This window comes from Babylonia areolata, chromosome 10, assembly GCF_041734735.1.
Source record: "Babylonia areolata isolate BAREFJ2019XMU chromosome 10, ASM4173473v1, whole genome shotgun sequence".
Taxonomy (NCBI): Eukaryota; Metazoa; Mollusca; class Gastropoda; order Neogastropoda; family Buccinidae; genus Babylonia; species Babylonia areolata.
The window spans coordinates 40,893,278-40,911,637 of NC_134885.1; the positions used below are offsets into that span (position 1 = coordinate 40,893,278).

The 18,360-nt window shown below is 44.8% G+C and overlaps 1 protein-coding gene across 1 annotated transcript in view; it reads right to left on the bottom strand.

The window, feature by feature from the left end:
- The window catches only part of LOC143287006 (uncharacterized), a 54,541-nt gene that overhangs the window by 32,050 nt on the left and 4,131 nt on the right, over positions 1 to 18,360 (bottom strand). Inside the window, exons 3-5 of the mRNA XM_076595009.1 lie at positions 18,014 to 18,128; positions 14,878 to 15,028; positions 10,330 to 10,550 (exon numbers count right to left, since the gene is read on the bottom strand). Of these exons, the coding sequence (XP_076451124.1) occupies positions 10,330 to 10,550; positions 14,878 to 15,028; positions 18,014 to 18,128 (487 nt within the window). The remainder of the gene's footprint in view (positions 1 to 10,329; positions 10,551 to 14,877; positions 15,029 to 18,013; positions 18,129 to 18,360) is intronic.

The following is an 18,360-nucleotide window of genomic DNA, read 5'->3' on the forward strand; positions in this document are numbered from 1 at the left end:
GAAGAGAAGAGAAGAGAGGTGTGTGTGTGTGTGTGTGTGTGTGTCCAACTCGCATGCCCTCGTGTTCCCTTCATATCATGAGCCGTTAATCCAGATTCCGTGCATCTTGCAAACAACTTCTCGACCTTTCCGTTTTCTAATTTCTCAAGGGGATCAGTCGATGGGCGATAACACTGGACGTTATGGGCGGTTCCCGAGCAACCTTTAAATATCAAAACACCTCATTAGTTTTTTTGTTATCAGTTAAGAGTCAACGCAAACACCGGTACTTGTCAGTTGAGTCTGAAACGCACAGCCAACGCGGAGAAAGGGAGGGGGAAAGAATTCCGGTGTCAGTAGCGCCTGAAAATGGCCCCCCAAGCAGTGACGGTTGTGACACCGGCCTGGAGTCGGCCCTGAAACACTCTCCTTGGAGCTTTTTCAAGGCAGGTGTTTTTTTTGTATTTCTACTTATTTATTTATTTATTTTACTCTACTTCCTGCACCAGTTTAACTCCAACCACTTCTTCCACAGCCGTCGAAATCTTAATTTTGCAAAACGCGCTACTGTTTGAAAATCGCGTATCATGGCGCTTACAAGGCAAGATGCCCCCAAATATTTAATGGAGTTTTTCTGTGCTGATCCCCGATAACTCCCTTCCAAACCATATCCGCTTCCATCAAATGGCTGAACAACAGCACGCATTTCTGCGTCAAGAAAACAACCACAACAAAACAAACAAGTCCTGAATCTACACCACTCGCGTTTTAAGGGTTTTAGTGGAGCTGACCTTGTAGTGCCCCAGAACGACTGATGGAGTCGAAAAGATATGCCAGACTAACTCATTATGAAGTGTCTTCGGGACAAAGACTGGGGATTAACTCCACCCTGTTTGTTTGTTTTTCCAGCAATATGATTATTAATCTATGCTCCATCGTAGTTTATGACTGATTTTACTTCTTTTTATCTAAAGAAGGGGATTCATTTCGGGACAAGGGAGTCGTCCCAGGCTAATTCCACGCTGGAGTCATTTCAGGCCTATACCAGAAAAAAAAAGTCCATGGGATTAATTTGAGGGTGGGGTCATTCTGGGGCATCACACCGGCTGTCACACACACACACACACACACACACACACACACACGTAACATGCACAGAAACAACCGCGCACACACAGACTACCACCACCACCAGAACAACAGCACGTTTAGATGAAAGACAAGACCACGTGCATGTTGCTTATTACTGCACGACTGGGGATGTCCAAAGTCATGGACTTGAGAAACATGTCGCGGCGGCCAACACCAGATTCTCATCCAATCGGTCATGTGTGCAGCACAGCTGATCACTGCAGTCATCTTCGGTGTGTGCGTAACGCAAGCGCGTGTGTGTGAGTGCGTGCGTGTACTAACATGTGCGTGCACGTGCATGTGTACACATGTACACACATGTGTGTGTATGTGTATGTGTATGTGTATGTGTATATAGGCGTACGCCGAGATTTGTTTGTATGGGTGCAAGCATGGGTGCTTGCGTTTACGGTTCATGATTTGTGTGCGTCGGTCCATGTGTGTGGAAATATATGAATGCGGGCGCGCGCGCACGTGTGTGTGTGTCTGTGCGTGTGTCTATGAGAGAGAGAGAAGAAGAAGAGGGAGAGAGAGAGAATTTGTGCCGGTCTGTGAGAATGTGCGCGGGCGCTCGGAATGTGCGACAGAAATACACTGGAAGCGACAGACAAAGGCAGCGAAGAAAAACTAGACAACCTTGTTCCGTCTTTCACAACGTACAAAGGTAAAAACCTTTCCAGACGATATCATCGCAAGCCCCCCATTCTCCACTCCTCTCTCTATCACTCCCCCTCAGTCCCAATCATCAGTAACCGTTTAAGCCACTTGCAATAAAGAATAAATGAATGAATAAAACACGTGAATAAATAAAACTGGCCTATAACATCAATAACATATTAACGTTGAGCTTTTAAACACTTTACAAATCCCATAAACATTATTCGCCGAATGGGCTCCACAGACCCACAGACCCACGCCCGCCCGCATTATGACTAACCTCAAGAGCGCTGCTTCACTGGCGTGTGAAATAAAATCCAGTCGCCCCACTCTCTCTCTCTCTGTCTCTGTCTCTGTCTCTCTCTCTCTCTCTCTCTCTCTCTCACACACACACACACACACACAATGGGAGAAGCCAACCAGTTGACAAAAAAATCCTTTTATGTGTGGGTCGTCGACTCTCACAAACAAGTTAGCACTGATACAGCTCTGCGAGTGTTTGACAGACCAGTTCAGAGACAGAGAGAGAGAGAGAGGGGTGGGGGTGGAGGGGGCATGGGTGGTGGTGGGGTGGAAGTCGGAACTATCCATGCATGCTCAGTGTGTGTGTGTGTGTGTGTGTGTGTGTGTGTGTGTGTGTGTGTGTGTGTGTGTGTGTGCCAGTGCTGGCGTGCGCGTGTGTGTGTGTTTGTGTGTGTGCGTGCGTGCGTGTATGCAAGCGTGCGTGTGCGTGTGTGTGTGTGTGTGTGTGTGTGTGTGTTTGCATGTGTGTGTATGTGCATGCCCAGTGTGTGTGTGTGTGTGTGTGTGTTATGAGCACATGTGTGAGGGGGGCGGGGTATATGCCTGTGTGTATGAGGAGAATGGGGGCGAAGGGTAGTGTGTGTGTGTGTGTGTGTGTGTGTGTGTGGAGAACGAAACTTGGACAGTGTACCAACGACATGCCAAGAAGCTGAACCACTTCCACACAACATGCCTAAGGAAGCTACTGAACATCAAGTGGCAAGACAGGACCCCAGACACGGCGGTGCTTGCAAAAGCCACCCTTCCCAGCATCTTCACCATCCTGATGCAGTCCCAGCTTCGCTGGGCTGGACACGTGGCGCGCATGCCAGACCATCGGCTGCCCAAAAGGCTCTTCTATGGCGAGCTGCAACAAGGGAAGAGATCACACGGAGGTCAGAAGAAGCGCTTCAGAGATACTCTGAAAGTCTCTCTGAAAGCGTTTGATATCAACCCTGACTCCTGGGAGGAATCTGCAGCGGACCGTGACAAATGGCGCACTGCTGTGCACAAAGGTGCCAAGTTGTGCGAGGCCAACAGGACTGCTGCAGCTGTTCAGAAGAGGCAGGCCAGAAAGTCACGGGCAAACAAGCTCCCTGACAATGATATGCCTGTTCTTGTCTGCCCCAACTGTCAGCGAACATTTCGTGCGCAGATTGGACTATTCAGCCATCTGCGCACTCACAGATAGATTCATGAGCATCCCCCCCCCCACCACCCTCCCCCCATCCCCCAGCTGGATGACAACGATGGTCATCATCGATCTCGATGGACACACACCATGTGTGTGTGGTCAGGGGTGAAGGAGGTTAAGGTGTGGGTGAGCTGGAAGGTTTAGATATTGTGTGTGTGCGTGTGTCCGTCCGTGTATATGTGTGCGCGCTTGTGTGCGTGCATGACTGGGTGCTGAGGATGCCAATGCAAGTTTCTCGTTGCTTTCCAAATCCAGAGAACGATCTGACAATAAATCCTTCGGCAGTGATCAATGATGATGATGATGAGTGCGATGAGGAGGAGGAGGAGGAGGAGAGGGAGGAGGAGGAGGAAAACAGCGATTCAAAGACTCTGAAAGGAAGTGGATCAAACCCGTGATGATCAAACCACCTTGGATAAAGAAAAGAATGTCAGACTGTGAGTTGTTTTCTGGTGTGGCTTTTTAAGAGCGGTGGAGATGGTAAACGGTTATTTCTATTTTTCTTCGTTTTCTATTCTATTTTCTCTGTGCGATTTTATGGAAATATTTTAAAATAACTTTATTTCCATGTTAAAACAGAACGAAATAATGCTCTGTACTTATTTGATTTTGTTTTCCCCTGCAAAAATAACGATGTGCTGCTGAGTTCCTTTCTATCAAGTTTCTTCCTTTCTTTCTATTATCTGTGTCTGTAAGCAATGTGCGATTTAAAAAAAGAAACGAAGAAAAAGAAAAGAAAAAAAACAAACTATCAAAACAATGCATAAAGAAAAGAACATGCAGATGAGAATAAAAGGGAAAGAAAGAGAAAGCAGATCAGGATGGATGATGTGGAAAATAACCATAGTGTTTGTCGTGTGGTTATTTAGATCATGAAAACGTGTGTGTGTGTGTGTGTGTGTGTGTGTGTGTGTGTGGTAAAAGGAGAAGTAGTAGTAGTAGTAGAATGTATGTGTGTGTGTGAGTGCGCGCACACGGCTGTACAAGTGTGTCTATGTACTTGTGTGCTATGGATCTGTGCACACGTGTGCGTGTGTACTCGGTGCATGTCACCGCACTCACCTCACAAAGAAAGAGCCTAAACAAAACCAAAACCGGGGAAAAAACAAAAACAAAACAGTATCACCAACCACCAGAGCAACCGATATCGATCCACAATGATGTAGGAGTTGTTGTTGTTGTTTCTCTTTTTGTCTCGTCACATTAATCACGTCTGACGGACGCATACACCCAGGAGCAAGGCAAGCAGAAAACTCCTCAACTCGTTATCGACACCCAGAAACAGAACGCCTCTCCGCTGATCTCTCCCCTCCCAATCGGATTAGTACAACGACAGGTCTGTTTATCAGCCAGCCCAATACCCAACAAGTCCAAGCGGCCCCGAAGATTAAACGGGAGCCAAAAGACCAGAAGGAAGGGTTACCTCCCACCCTCACACCCACCCCGCCCCCTTTTCGAGCTAAAACACAGATCAGCGAATTATCTCCCGATTGCGATTGCAATCAGCGACGTAATCGGAGCCGACTGATTACTTAACTTTAGTACACAAAGTTCGGCTCGTGAGATTCAAGACAAAACGCCCCTTTGGTTGGCTCAGACGTAATTAACTCAATCATGGCTCACAGAAACGTCACTGAATGGCTCCGCGAAGTGAACCCACTGCTCAATTAAACCTCCCCAGTTGGCTCAGAACTAGCGAACTCAAGGCTCAAAAGAAACGACACTGGCCGGCTCAGAACTAGTGAACTCAAGGCTCAAAAGAAACGACACTGGCCGGCTCAGAACTAGTGAACTCAAGGCTTGAAAGAAACGACACTGGCCGGCTCAGAACTAGTGAACTCAAGGCTCAAAGGAAACGTCACTGGTTGGCTCGGAGACAAGTGAACTCACGGCTCAAAAGAAACGACACCGGCTGGCTGAGAACTAGTGAACTCAAGGCTCAAAGGAAACGTCACCTGGCTGGCTCGGAGACTAGTGAACTCACGGCTCAAAAGAAACGACACCGGCTGGCTGAGAACTAGTGAACTCAAGGCTCAAAGGAAACAACACTGGCTGGCTGAGAACAAGTGAACTCAAGGCTCGAAAGAAACCACACTGGCTGGCTGAGAACTAGTGAACTCAAGGCTCAAAAGAAACAACACTGGCTGGCTCAGAGGAGTGAACCGATCCAGGCTCTTCTTCTTCTTCGTTCGTGGGCTGCAACTCCCACACTCACTCGTATGTACATGAGTGGGCTTTTAAGAGTATGACCGTTTTTACCCCGCCATGTAGGCAGCCATACTCCGTTTTCGGAGGTACCCAGGCTCTGAAATACGAAATATCATTGGCTGCTTCACAGAGAATTCTGAACTCAAATCAAAGTTCAAAGAAACGTCCCTGGATGACTCATAGAAGTGAACTCAATTAAGACTCAAAGAAACATCATTGGCTGGCTCAGAACTACTGAGCTGAAGGACCAGATAAGCATTGTTGGTTGGCTCAGGGAACTGAACCCAAGGCTAAAAGAAATGTCACAACATAGTTGACTCAAAGAAATTAACTCAAAGCTAACAAGAAAGTCATAAGCTGGCTCTAAGATGAGTGAACACAAGTTTCAATGAAAGGTCACTGGTTAGCTCAGAGAAGAAAACTGAAGAATCAAAGAAACGCTACTGGTTGACTCAGCCAATTGAGTCCTAGGCTCAAAGTGAATACACTGGTTGGCTGAGAGACTAGAGAGCCCCTGGCTCAAAGACACGCTCAGAAAAATGAACAGACCGAAGTTATCCGAGAAACGTTATTGGCTGCTTCACAGGGAAGTGTATACTCAAAGCAAGGCTCAAAGAAACGTACCTGAGATGTGTGAACTCAAGGCTCAGAAAAAAAATCACTGGTTGGCTCAGAAACTAGTGAACTCAAGGCTCTGAGAAACGTCACTGGTTGGATCAGAGATTATTCAACTGAAGCTCAGAAAAAACACCACTGACTGAGCTAACTCAGAGACTAATTAATTCAAGGCTCAAACAAACGTCACTGATTGGCTCAAAAAATTGTAAACTTGAGGATCAGAGATCAGAGAAAGTCACTGCATGGTTGGCTCAGTGACATGAACTGATCGATGGTCTGAATCAGAAACATCATTGGGTGCTTTACATGAAGTGTGAACTCACAGTAAGGCTCAAATCAACGTCTCAGGGAAGTGAACTCAGGACTCAATGAAACTCACTGGTTTGCTTAGTGATGTGTGAACTCAAGGTAAAAAAAAAAAGTCATTGGTTCGCTCAGAGATATGAATTCCGGGCTAAAAAGAAACGTCAATGGTTGGCTCAGAATTAGTAACCTCGGGGCTGAAAATGAAGTCCTTGTTTGGCTCAAAACTAGTCTAGTCAAGAATCAGAGAAATGTCATTGTTCGTGGCTCAGAACTAGTTTACTCAAGGCTCAAAAGAAACATCACTGGTTGGCTCAGAATTAGTGAACTTGTGACTGAAAATGAACGTCCCTGTTTGGCTCAAAACTAGTTTAGTCAACGATCAGAGAAACTTTTTTATTTGTGGCTAAGAACTAGTGAACTCAAGGCTCAAAAGAAACATCACTGGTTGGCTCAGAACTACTGAACTCAAGGACAAGAGAAACATAATTGGTTGGTGGCTCAGAGACAGGAACAGATTAACGTTATTGGCTGCTTCACAGGAAAGTGTGAACTCATTGCAAGGCTCAATGAAATGTCCCTGGATGACTCAGAGAAGTGAACTCAATTTGGCTCAGACAATCTGGTTGGCTCAATGAGTGTGAACTCAAAGCTCATAAGATGGTTGGCTCTGGGAATTAAACCTAGGGCTAAATGAAATGTTACTGCATGGCTGACTCGGAACTAAACAAAAACTCTCTTCCATCACAACTGACACAATCAAACTTGGCAGTACATCCATCCCTCTTTCCAGTTCAGTTAGGAACCTCGGCGCTGTCCTTGACAATGCACTGTCCATGCAAAAATTTATTAGTCAGACATGTCAGTCCTGCTGCTGTCAATTGCGGCGCATCAGTTCCATCCGGAAATATCTGTCCATTGATGCAAAATCTAGACTTGTCGTTTCTCTCATTCTCTCTCGCCTTGACTACTGCAACTCTCTACTGTCTGGTTTGCCTGCTTCATCCATTCAGTCCCTTCAGCGCATACAAAACTCTGCTGCCCGACTCGTCCTCAGAAAGAAAAGATCTGAGCACATCACTCCTCTTTCGCAACATCTCCACTGGCTCCCTGTCTCACAGAGAATAAAGTACAAGATCAGCACTCTATGTTATAAATGTATTCACAAATCAGCCCCTTCCTATCTCTGTGGCTGCCTTCACCTCTACACTCTCTCGCTCACTACGATCAGCTTCGGATCCACTCTGTTTACGCATACCCACATTCAAGCTCTCAACTGTAGGCCGCCGTTCCTTCTCTGTCTCTGGACCTTGCAACTGGAATGAACTTCCTCTTTCGCTTCTTCAAGTCTCCACACTCAGCTCTTTCAAGTCTGGCCTTAAAACCCACCTCTTCCCAAAATAACCTCCCTTACCTGCCTCTTCCTTGTCTTCAGTTTCTCCAGTTTTAGAGTTATGCATGCATGTGAATGACTGGCGCTATATAGATACCACTATTATTATTATTACTCAAAAAAAAAAAAAAATGTTAACTCAAAACTCATAAGAACATCATCAGTTACCTCTAAGATGTGTGAACTCAAGTTTCAAAGGAAATTCACTGGTTGGCTATGAGAAGTAAACCTACGGATCAGAAAAACGTTACTGTTTGACTCAGACAAGTGAACCCTAACCTCAAATAAACGTCACTGGTTGGCTCAGAGGAGTAAACTCAAAGCTAAAATAAAAAGTCACCTGTTGGCCGGGAGATGTGTGAAATAAAACCTCAAAGAAACATTGGTTGGCTCACTGATGTGAACTCAAGGTTATGTATTACTAGGGCCACAGCTTTCACTCAACTTCTGTTAGCACGAATGCACCAACATCACAGTAAGTTATGTTCAGTCTATCGATCACTAAGTTAATCCTTTTCATGGTCATACACTATTAGGACAAGTGCAGCGGTGCAGCATGCATTTAGCGCAAGTGGATCACAGGTTTTTGGAATATTGTGAGCGTATGAAGGCTTTGATAATAATATGTGTGTGTGTGTGTGTGTGTGTGTGTGTGTGCATGCGCATGTGTTTTTTTTAGTTTAATGTCTTTTCTTTGTTAAGTGATATCAGACGGTGTGTGTGTGTGTGTGTGTGTGTGTGTGTGTGTGTGTGAGTGTTTGTGAGCATACAAGACCATTTGTGTGTTCTGTGTGTATGTATGTGTGCACATGTGACCATCTGTGAGTTCTCTGTGTGTGTGCAACATGCATGTGCGTGCGTGCATGTGTGTGTGTGTGTGTGTGTGTGTGTGTGTGTGTGTGTGTGTGTGTGCATATGTGACCATCTCTGTGTGTGCAACGTGCATGTGCGTGTGTGTGTGGGGCGTGCGTGCATGTGTGTGTGTGTGTGTGTGTGTGTGTGTGTGTGTGACAGTGAGTGTGTGAGAGTGACTGAGTGTGTGAGTGAGTGAGTGAGCGTGTGTGTGCATGTGAGCTGCCGCTTGCACATCGTACGTCATTATCAGGTAGTGGTAACTGTCAACAGTATCATTATTACATTCCAGCTGATACTGACACCAGCGTTACAAAGCCGAGTGCCTGTCTCATGTCATTCTATACACTGCCATGCCACACCATCAGACACCTAGGTCCTGAAAAAACAGGGGAAGTAACCCCCCTTCTATTTTTGTTTTATTTGTGTGTAACTCCCAAATAAGTTCCTTCCCCTGAACTGTGTGAACCCTTCTGTATGTGTTTGCAAGGGCTGCACACACTGGTTCACTATGTCCAGAGTACTGTTGATAGGCTAAAACGACACAAACACACACTGTCACTCTCATTCACTCACACACATGACCCACGTTCTGTTGATAGAATAAAATAATAATAATAATAATGTACATTTATATAGCGCCCTTTCTCTCTCTCTCTCTCTCTCTCTCTCTCTCACACACACACACACGCACACTACTGGCTCAGGTCGCTTTACATGAAAGAAAAATATTACAAGTTACATAAAACACTCATGACCACTCTTTCTCAAAAAACCCCTTCCCCGTCCCACTCTCCCCCTCTACATACATCCAAAGTGAGCTGACATGGGTGGTGTTGGAGAACAAGGAAGCTGAGAGTGCTTATAGATAGGTTTTAAAAAGATGAGTTTTCGGTGATGAGCGAAAAGCAGAAATAGAATCAGATCCACAGATATGATGAGGAAGGTTGTTCCAGATGTGAGGAGCAGCAAAGAAGAAAGAACGTTCACCACAGGTTCTTGTGTTGACACAAGGAAGTTTCAAAAGGTAACAGTCAGAGGAAGAGCGGAGATTTCTTGCGGGATACACACATACACTCTCACACTCATTCACTCACACACATGACCCGATTTCTGTTGATATGTTAAAATGATACAAACACACACTCTCACACTCATTCACTCTCACACTCCCCCCAACCCCCCCCCCCCCCACTCCCTCAAAAAGAAAACATATACATACACTCACTCATACACACACACACACACACACACTTGCTTACTCATCCACTCACACACACACACTACATACACACACAAACACACGCACTCACTCATTAATTAATCCAAATGCATATGAACACACACACACACACACACACACACACACACACACACACACACATTCCTCTCCCACAAAAACACACTCTCATTCATTCTCACTGACTCAACACACAAACACTCAGCCATTCCCCCCACCCCACCCCACCCCCCACGCACACAGACATCATCAAAAAAACAAACAAAAAACAACAACAACCAACAAACCACCACCCATCCAAATCCCTTCCGCCACCAACCTCCATCAAAAACAACACAAACAAAACAACCACCACCAACCCTCCCCCCACTCCCCCACTCCAACCCCACATCCACCACTACCTCCCTGCCTATCCCTGCCCCCCCATCCATCACAACCCCTCTCCCAACCCCTACCCCCCAACCCACACACCTGGTGATGATGTCGGAGGACCTGTCGCGTTTCCTGGCGGCAAGGTAGAGGGTGAAGACGGCGTGCGAGCGGGAGGAGCGCTGGTTGACGGGTGTCTCCGCCACCTTGCGGTTGGCCTGGCCCTGCAGCAAGAGGGCGCTGGCCACATCCTCGCTGGGCGCCAGGTGCACCGACAGGTTCCGCACGGTGCAGGCTCCGTTGGACCCTTCCGCCACCGTCACCTGATTTGCACCCCCAGGGGGACCAGGAAAGAGAGAGAGAGAGAATGGCGGCTGAGTTTTTTTGTTTGTTTTTTTGTTTGTTGAGTGGTGTTGTTGCTGTTGTTGTTCTCCAGCAGTGTGTGTGTGTGTGTGGGGGGCGGGGGGGGCAGAGAGAGAAGAGTTGCCCTTGTTTTACTGTGAATTTCAGGTGTGGAATGGTTGCTGTAAGTGTGCCTAAGGGGGGGGGGGGGAGAGGGGAGAGCATGAATGAGCTGCCCTTTTGTTTTCTGTGAATTTCAGAATGTGGAATGGTTGCTGATTCTTATTGATCTATCTTATTTCACTTCATTTTATTTCCTGTCAAGGCCTGACAAAGCGCATTGGGTTATGCTGCTGGCCTGGCATCTTCTGCTTAGCAGATGTGGTGCAGCGTATATGGATATGGATTTGTCCGAATGCAGTGACGCCTCCTTCAGTAACTGAACTGAACTGTTGTTGCTGTGTTGTTGTTTTGTTGTTGTGTTGTTGTTCTTGTGTGTTGTTGTTCTTCTCCAGCAGTGTGTGTGTGTGTGTGTGTGTGTGTGTGTGTGTGTGTGTGTGTGTGTGTGTGTGTGTGTGTGTGTGAGACACACAGAGAGAGAAGGAGAGAGAGAGAGAGAGGGGGGGGGGGGGCGGAGAGGGGAGAGCATGCATAAGCTGCCCTTGCTTTCTGTGAATTTCAGGTGTGGAATTGTTTGTTGCTGTTTCTTATCTATTTATCTTATTTCATTTCATTCTATTTTACTTTATTTTCCCTCAAGGCTGTGACATAGTGTGCTGGGTTACGCTGCTGGTCAGGCATCAATCTGCTTAGCAGATATGATATAACGTATATGGATTTGTCTCCTTGAGCAATTAAACTGTGTACATATGAATTTTTTGTTTGTTTGTTTGTTTTGTTTTATTTTTGAGCCGATAATCTTGAGTCTTGTGGTTTGTAGAACAGTGGCTGATTAGGAAGTGAGTGTCCATAGGTTCAAGTCTCATATCTGGACCTGGTATTTTTAACCCCCCCCCCCCCCCCAACCCTCCACTATACCTTGAGTGGTGGTTTGGGTGATATTCATTTGGACGAGATGACAAATGGAGGCCTGATGTCCAGCTGGTACTCAGCACTCATAAAAGAACCCATGGCAACAAATGATTGCATCACCATGGTGTAGAACCACCCTTTCATCTATTTCAATGTCTTTTTGTTTTTGATTTTTCTGCAGCATTTTGACAGGGACAACAATATTGTTCCTGTGTTGTTGTTTTTTTGTTTGTTGTTTTTATTTTATGAGTGCTAATCACATGCTGCACACAGGACCCCAGTTCACCATCATCTGAAGCACTAGCATCCATACCACCACTGAAGGTCTGACAGAAGGGGGAGTTTAAAATTCCAGTCCATATGTGGGACTTGAACCTGTGGACACTCACTTCCTTGTCAGGCACATTACTAGTTGACCACCACTCCACTGAGGATAGTGTCACTGAGGTGGTGCACAAAATGGGGCACCTGTCAAAAAAAAACAAAAAAAAACACTGCCCCATCATTTGCATTGTTTCTGTGGCACTATTTATTCCCACATCTCTTACTCCTAGTCCCCCATACACAGCCACACCTGGATTCATCTGTCACATTCCCAGCATTGGCAGTCCACAGGGAACCGCTGATGTTGGGTTGCTAGGAGACCACACACCTGGGGAGACCCTGCTCTGCTTCTGAGTCACTTTGGTGGTGTTCAGTAGTGCCTGTTCTGATTAAACATACTTAGGACACAACCTACTGACAACATTAATCACTTAGTTGTGGAGCCAGACTGAGTGAGTGTCCCCTCAGAGTGGAACACCATAAGCATGTCCCTCCAACAACAGCCCCCCATGAATCTGCTGACACACAGGACCTTGACTGGACTCACCTAAAGGATGGAAGTGGAGGGCTATTGAAAATGAGATCACCATGAGAGAGGTGCATGAAAGGCCACAGAATTTTTAGAAATTCTATGTTGATGATGAAGGAGGAGGACGATGCTATGAAGGTCCATTTAAGGTTTGGGACAACCTGACATGGCTATATTCTATGCTTCCTTTCATAATAATATCCTGGCGTTAACCACACCCAAGAGATACAGACATTTGCAATGTTGGCTGACACCCAAAGATATATCTGTGAAGTGGATGATACTCAACAGTGTGGTTCCAGCCTTCCCTTTTAAACCCATGGCACACTCATCTCTGGGTAAAAGCCAGCCACGGGCCCCAAAAACCCACCTCCACTGGGAACTGAACCTGTGTTCTCTCATCTGTCAGTCAGCGATGCTAACCACTTCACCACAGCAGCTTGTTACACTGCAGTTTCTGTGGACTAGCAGCTCAACAGATGTGGGCACCGGTGAAGTCATACTTCATACACAAAATCCACATAATGTTATCAAAAACAAGCTTAATCCCCACAAAAAAACAAAAAAAAAAAACAACCGCGAATAATGTCTGAACAATGTAAGACTGAAGCCAACAGGCTTTAAGTCCAGAGTGAGATTACAGCTGATAGAGAAAGCAAAACTGAATATCTGTTTTTGGCCAAAGAGAAATTTCAGTTTCAGTTTCTCAAGGAGGCATCACTGCATTCAAACAAATCCATATACGCTACACCACATCTGACAGGCAGAGGCCTGACCAGCAGCATAACCCAATGCGCTTAGTCAGGCCTTGAGTACATGCATATATGTCTGAGTACCTAACAGTGTGGATTCCTTCCACAGAATTTTGCCTGAAGATGGGCATAATACCCAAGTGGTTAAAGCATTGGACTTTCAATCTGAGGGTCCCGGGTTCAAATCTCAGTAACGGCACCTGCTGGGTAAATGGTGGAGGTTTTTCTGATTTCTCAGGTCAACATATGTGCAGACCTGCTAGTGCCTGAACCCCCTTCATGCGTGTGCACACACAGAAGATCAAACACGCAAGTTAAGAACCTGTAATCCATGTCAGTGTTCGATGGGTTATGGAGACACGAAAATACCCAGCATGCTTCAACCACAACAGAGTCATTGGCAAGTCGATGTTGGTCGTGTAACACAAAGAAAAAGCAAAAGAAAACACTCTCGTTGCCATGGATTCTTTTTCAGTGCGCCAGGTGTGTGATGCACACAGGACCTCAGTTTATCCTCTCATCTGAAGGACTAGACATTCGGTTCAATTTTCCAGTCAAACTTGGGAGAAAGGGAGAGAGCAGGATTCGAACCCAGACCCTCACAGACTGTGTATTAGCAGAGGAGCGTCTTAACCATTTTGCCACCTTTCTCCTCAAAGCAGGCATGCCTACCCCCAAATTTGCTTTTCAGGAACAACACACAGTAGAATCAGGGACAGGGTATTATTTTCAGGAACATCTCAGCAAGCATACAACAGTCGTCTGACAGCGTGAAACATCATGCCTCCACTTTCAAAAGGTTGTCCATGTTCAAAGTGTTGGTGCTTGCCTGCATGCACATTGGTCTTGCCGAAGTTGCTTCGCTGGTGAAGGAAATCGAGCGGACTTTCACAAAATGGCTTCAGTACTGTTCGGACAGTTCCGACTTTTAACGAAGTTGCTTCAGTAATATTCGGCAGCATTTCCGTAAGCCTTAACAAAGTGTCTTCGACAATGGTCAGAAAGCCACCTCAGAGTGAACTTATACCCAACAGATAAGGTAACAAAAATGTTACAGTCGGATTTTTAATTTTCCATAACATGCAGCAAATATCCATATTTCTTGAACACGATATCCATTTTATCAATTTTCCAGGACAAATACAGACCCTCAGTATTAGTAGGCATGCCTGTCAAAGGGAAGCAAAAAAAACAACAACAAAAAAACAACAACAAAAAACAAACAAAAAAAAAACCCACACCAAAAACACTTTCAACTACAGAAGGACTCAGAACTGAAGACTTTCTTCCCCAAGTACTGATCTATCTGCAACAGCGGGTTGCTTCCCTTGGACCGAGTACAGATATTCAGTTTTGCTTTCTCACAATCACTTGTATTTTCACTCAGTGCTTTTAGCTTGTTGGCTTTAGCCTCAATGTTGTTCACTGGTGTTTTCAAAGGACTGAGCATGTTTTTTGATGACGTTGTGTGCCTTCTGTGTGTATGGAGTATGGCTTCAACAGTGCACTCCAGCTGTTGCTGGGCTGGTTCTCAGAAACTGCAGAGCTGCTGCTCTGATGGGGTACAAATTGTTTAATACCAGAGTGGAAAAAAAAATGATTACAGTTCTTATCGATCACTTAAAAATGTATAAAAAATATAAAAAATAACAGAAGAAGAAAAAAACTTACCCTGGGGAAGACGGTGACAGGGGAGGTTCCTCGTGCCGTGGTGCTGAGCAGGTCATAGGCCACTTCCTGGTAGATCTCCAGGTAGGAGATGGACAGAGTGATGTCCTCTTCCTCCCGCTGCTCCAAAGACTTGTAGATCTCTGTCAGCGCTCTGTTTTTAATATTTAAAAAAAAGGCATGACCATGAAACAGGGTGCTAGTGTGGGTTGATTCATAGTTCTCCATCTGCTCCAGCAGAGATGTAAATATTCTTCAGTATTCATGGTACGCTACTCTCCCACATTCACTATGCATCTGTGAGTGGGTTTTCAGCACTAATGGCCTAGTGGTAATGTGACTGACTTGAAAGCAAGTGTCCACCAAATCCAGCGCCATACAGACAGGGATTTTTACTCACTCTCTACTAGACCCTGAGTGGTGGTCTGGGTGCTAGTCTTTCAGATGAGACATAAACTGAAGTCCTGTGTGCAGCATGTCCTTTGTGCATATAAAAAGTTCACAGCAAAAAAAGTCACAGCATAAAAAAAGGAGGATGTCCCTGCTAAAATAATGTGGAAAAATCCACTTTGATGGTAAACTTGCAGACAGAACAAAAAGAAAGAAAAAAGAGTTGTGCTGCATTGTAGCAATACACTCTCTTTGGGGACAGCAGTCTGAATTTTACCGAGAGAAATTTATTATAATAATAATAATAATGATAATAATAATAATAATAATAATGGACATTTGTTGAGCGCTTTCCTCCCTCAAAGAGAGCTCAAAGCGCTTTACAATAAACATCAAACACACACACGTGCGTGCGTGCAATAACTCACAAAAGAAAGAAGAAGAAAAATAATGATTTAGTGCACAATAATACAAAACAGATTCAGAGACTACGCTTATTACACAATTACACACACACACACACACAACGAAAGACAGAGAGAGAGAGAGTTTGCATGGCTTATAACTGAAAAGGTATGGAAGGAAGGTTTATGGATAGGCGGTTTTATGATAAAAAGGGCATTTTTATTCCCCACCACTCTCCCACCCACCCCAAGTCCCATTAGACAGCCAGACTATTTTCAGAGGTGTGCATGCTGGGTACGTTTGTCATGTTTCCATTACAACCCAACCATCGCTGACAGGGATTTGGGTATCTTAAACATGTGTAGGTGATGCAAAACATAAACAATACAACATGCTCCCTCTGATATTAACCTGTCACCTTCTTGCAACAACAAAGCAATGTCCTATGTCCCTCTCTCTCTTGTTTATGATGCTTGTCAGTGTTATTTCTCCCTTGTGATCTAAAGTGGAGAAGTGGCCTAGTGTTAATATGCCTGACCAGGAGGCCAGTGTCCACCGGTTTGTAAAAGACCCTACAGCAACAAAAGGGATGTCACTAGCAAAAATATATAGAAAAATCTACCTTGACAGTTACAATAATAATAATAATAAAAACCACAGAAATAATAATAAGAAAAAAGCCAAACCTGCACTGTGGCAATGCGCTCTCCCTAGGGAGAGCAGCCAGAATTTTACACAGAGAAATCTGCTTTGACAAGAAGTAATATGATACAATACAATACAATACAAGACAATACAATCAATGCAATACTATAGAACACAATGTCAGTATCTTGTCCTGACTAGGCATGAGCCAGATTATATATATAATATAAAAAAAGTAAAAAAAGAGTAGGTGTCACCCCTTCTACTTTACAGGCATGCCAGCTGTCATGTAAACAATGTGGAAACTGCATATTCAGCTGTAGGGTTGGGAGGTGTTGATAACAAATATAAAAATGTGCATTTATACAGTGCTTGCTCTGTGGCCTTGTGTTCATAGTTCAACAATATATGTGGCAAGAATAATGTGGCATGAATACAGGAATTAAAAAGAAAAAAAGAAAAAAAAGAAACACCTTAAAGATACAAACTCACTAAAAACACTGTTTTAAAACAGTGTAACATCACTCACAAAACACACACACCACACATCTCCCCTTCATCTTCCTCCCACACCCACACATCAACACAAGCCTACACACACACACACACACACACACACAAGCCTACACACACACACACACACATCGACGCACACGCATGCACAAAGACAGCCTGGGAGGAGAAGATTTACAGTTGAAAATATTGATCATAAAAATAGGTTGGGAAGGTGGTGGGTTGGAGCGGATGGGGTGGAGGTCACTGGTGGCAGCTCCTCAACCATGACCATCAAAGACAGTGTTCAAAACTGCCTATGAATTGCAGGGGTGTGTGGGGGGGGGGGGGTAGGAATGGGGGCTCAGGGGTAGACGCTACCTTCAGCGACAATAATAACTGGGGACTGCGGATCAGTTTCAGTTTCAGGCAGGTGCCAAAGCATTTGGGCTGGTCCATATAAACACTGCATCACATCTGCTGTTTAAAAAAAAAAAAAAAAAAAGAGTAGATGCCTGACCTTCACATAAACGCAGGGCACTGGTCAGGCTTTGCTGAAGGTGGAGGTGTTGCTTAATTTAAAACCTGACGGGGGCGGGGATTAGAAAGAAGGTCAAGAACAAAGGAAGCATGAAAATAACAAAGAGGAACAAACATACACCCACAATTTTTTAGCAAAGGCACAGAACACAAAAAAACCAGTTTTTTTTTCTTTTATTGTACCCATCGGATTTTTTTTTTTTTTTTTTGCTTTCGTTTTGTTGCTCTTGTTGTTTTTTTTGTTGTTGTCTTTTTATCTATTTATTTTTTTTATTACAAAGATCTGCACCGTATAAACTATCCTTCAAACAAGAGAAAATTCTGTCCGGCATTGAACTAACAACACTGCAAAATGGACAGGAAAACTATTTGCAGAGATCTAGGCATTGACTCAAAGCCAACAGACCTGGAGGAATGTGGTGAATGGTTCTTCCATGCCGTCCCCCAATGACTTTAAAGAAATGCTTGTGCTGAGTTTGGTGAATGAAGTATTCTGAATGAAATAAAAGGAACTGGACTGAAACATGATGATGGCCCATCGAAAACAAGGTAGGCTGTTTGTACAAAACTGCCGTCAGTTCCAACGGGTTCGATTGTGGCTCACGAGTCTGATACATGAACTGCATACGTATAACAAAACAACAATGGACAAAAACAAAAACCATACCTTGGCGCCAAACCCCTGTCACTGTAGCGCAGAGGGCTGCCCTCAACTGTGTATGTCTTGCCTGTCCCTGTCTGACCGTAGGCAAATATCGTGCCATTGTATCCATCCAGAAAACCTGTCACAATGTGCAGGTTTGCATCAGTTTCGTTGTCTTATTATTAATTTTGTATGAAGATAGGCTTACAAAGGTATAGCATGCGGGTAATAAATTTTCTTTCTATGTGTGTGTGTGTGTGTGTGTTCGTGTGTGTGTGTTCGTGTGTGTGCGTGTGTGCGTGCGTGCGTGCATGCGTGTGTGTGTGTGCATATGCAGGCCTGTAATTTATATGTGTTTTTTGAACATGTGC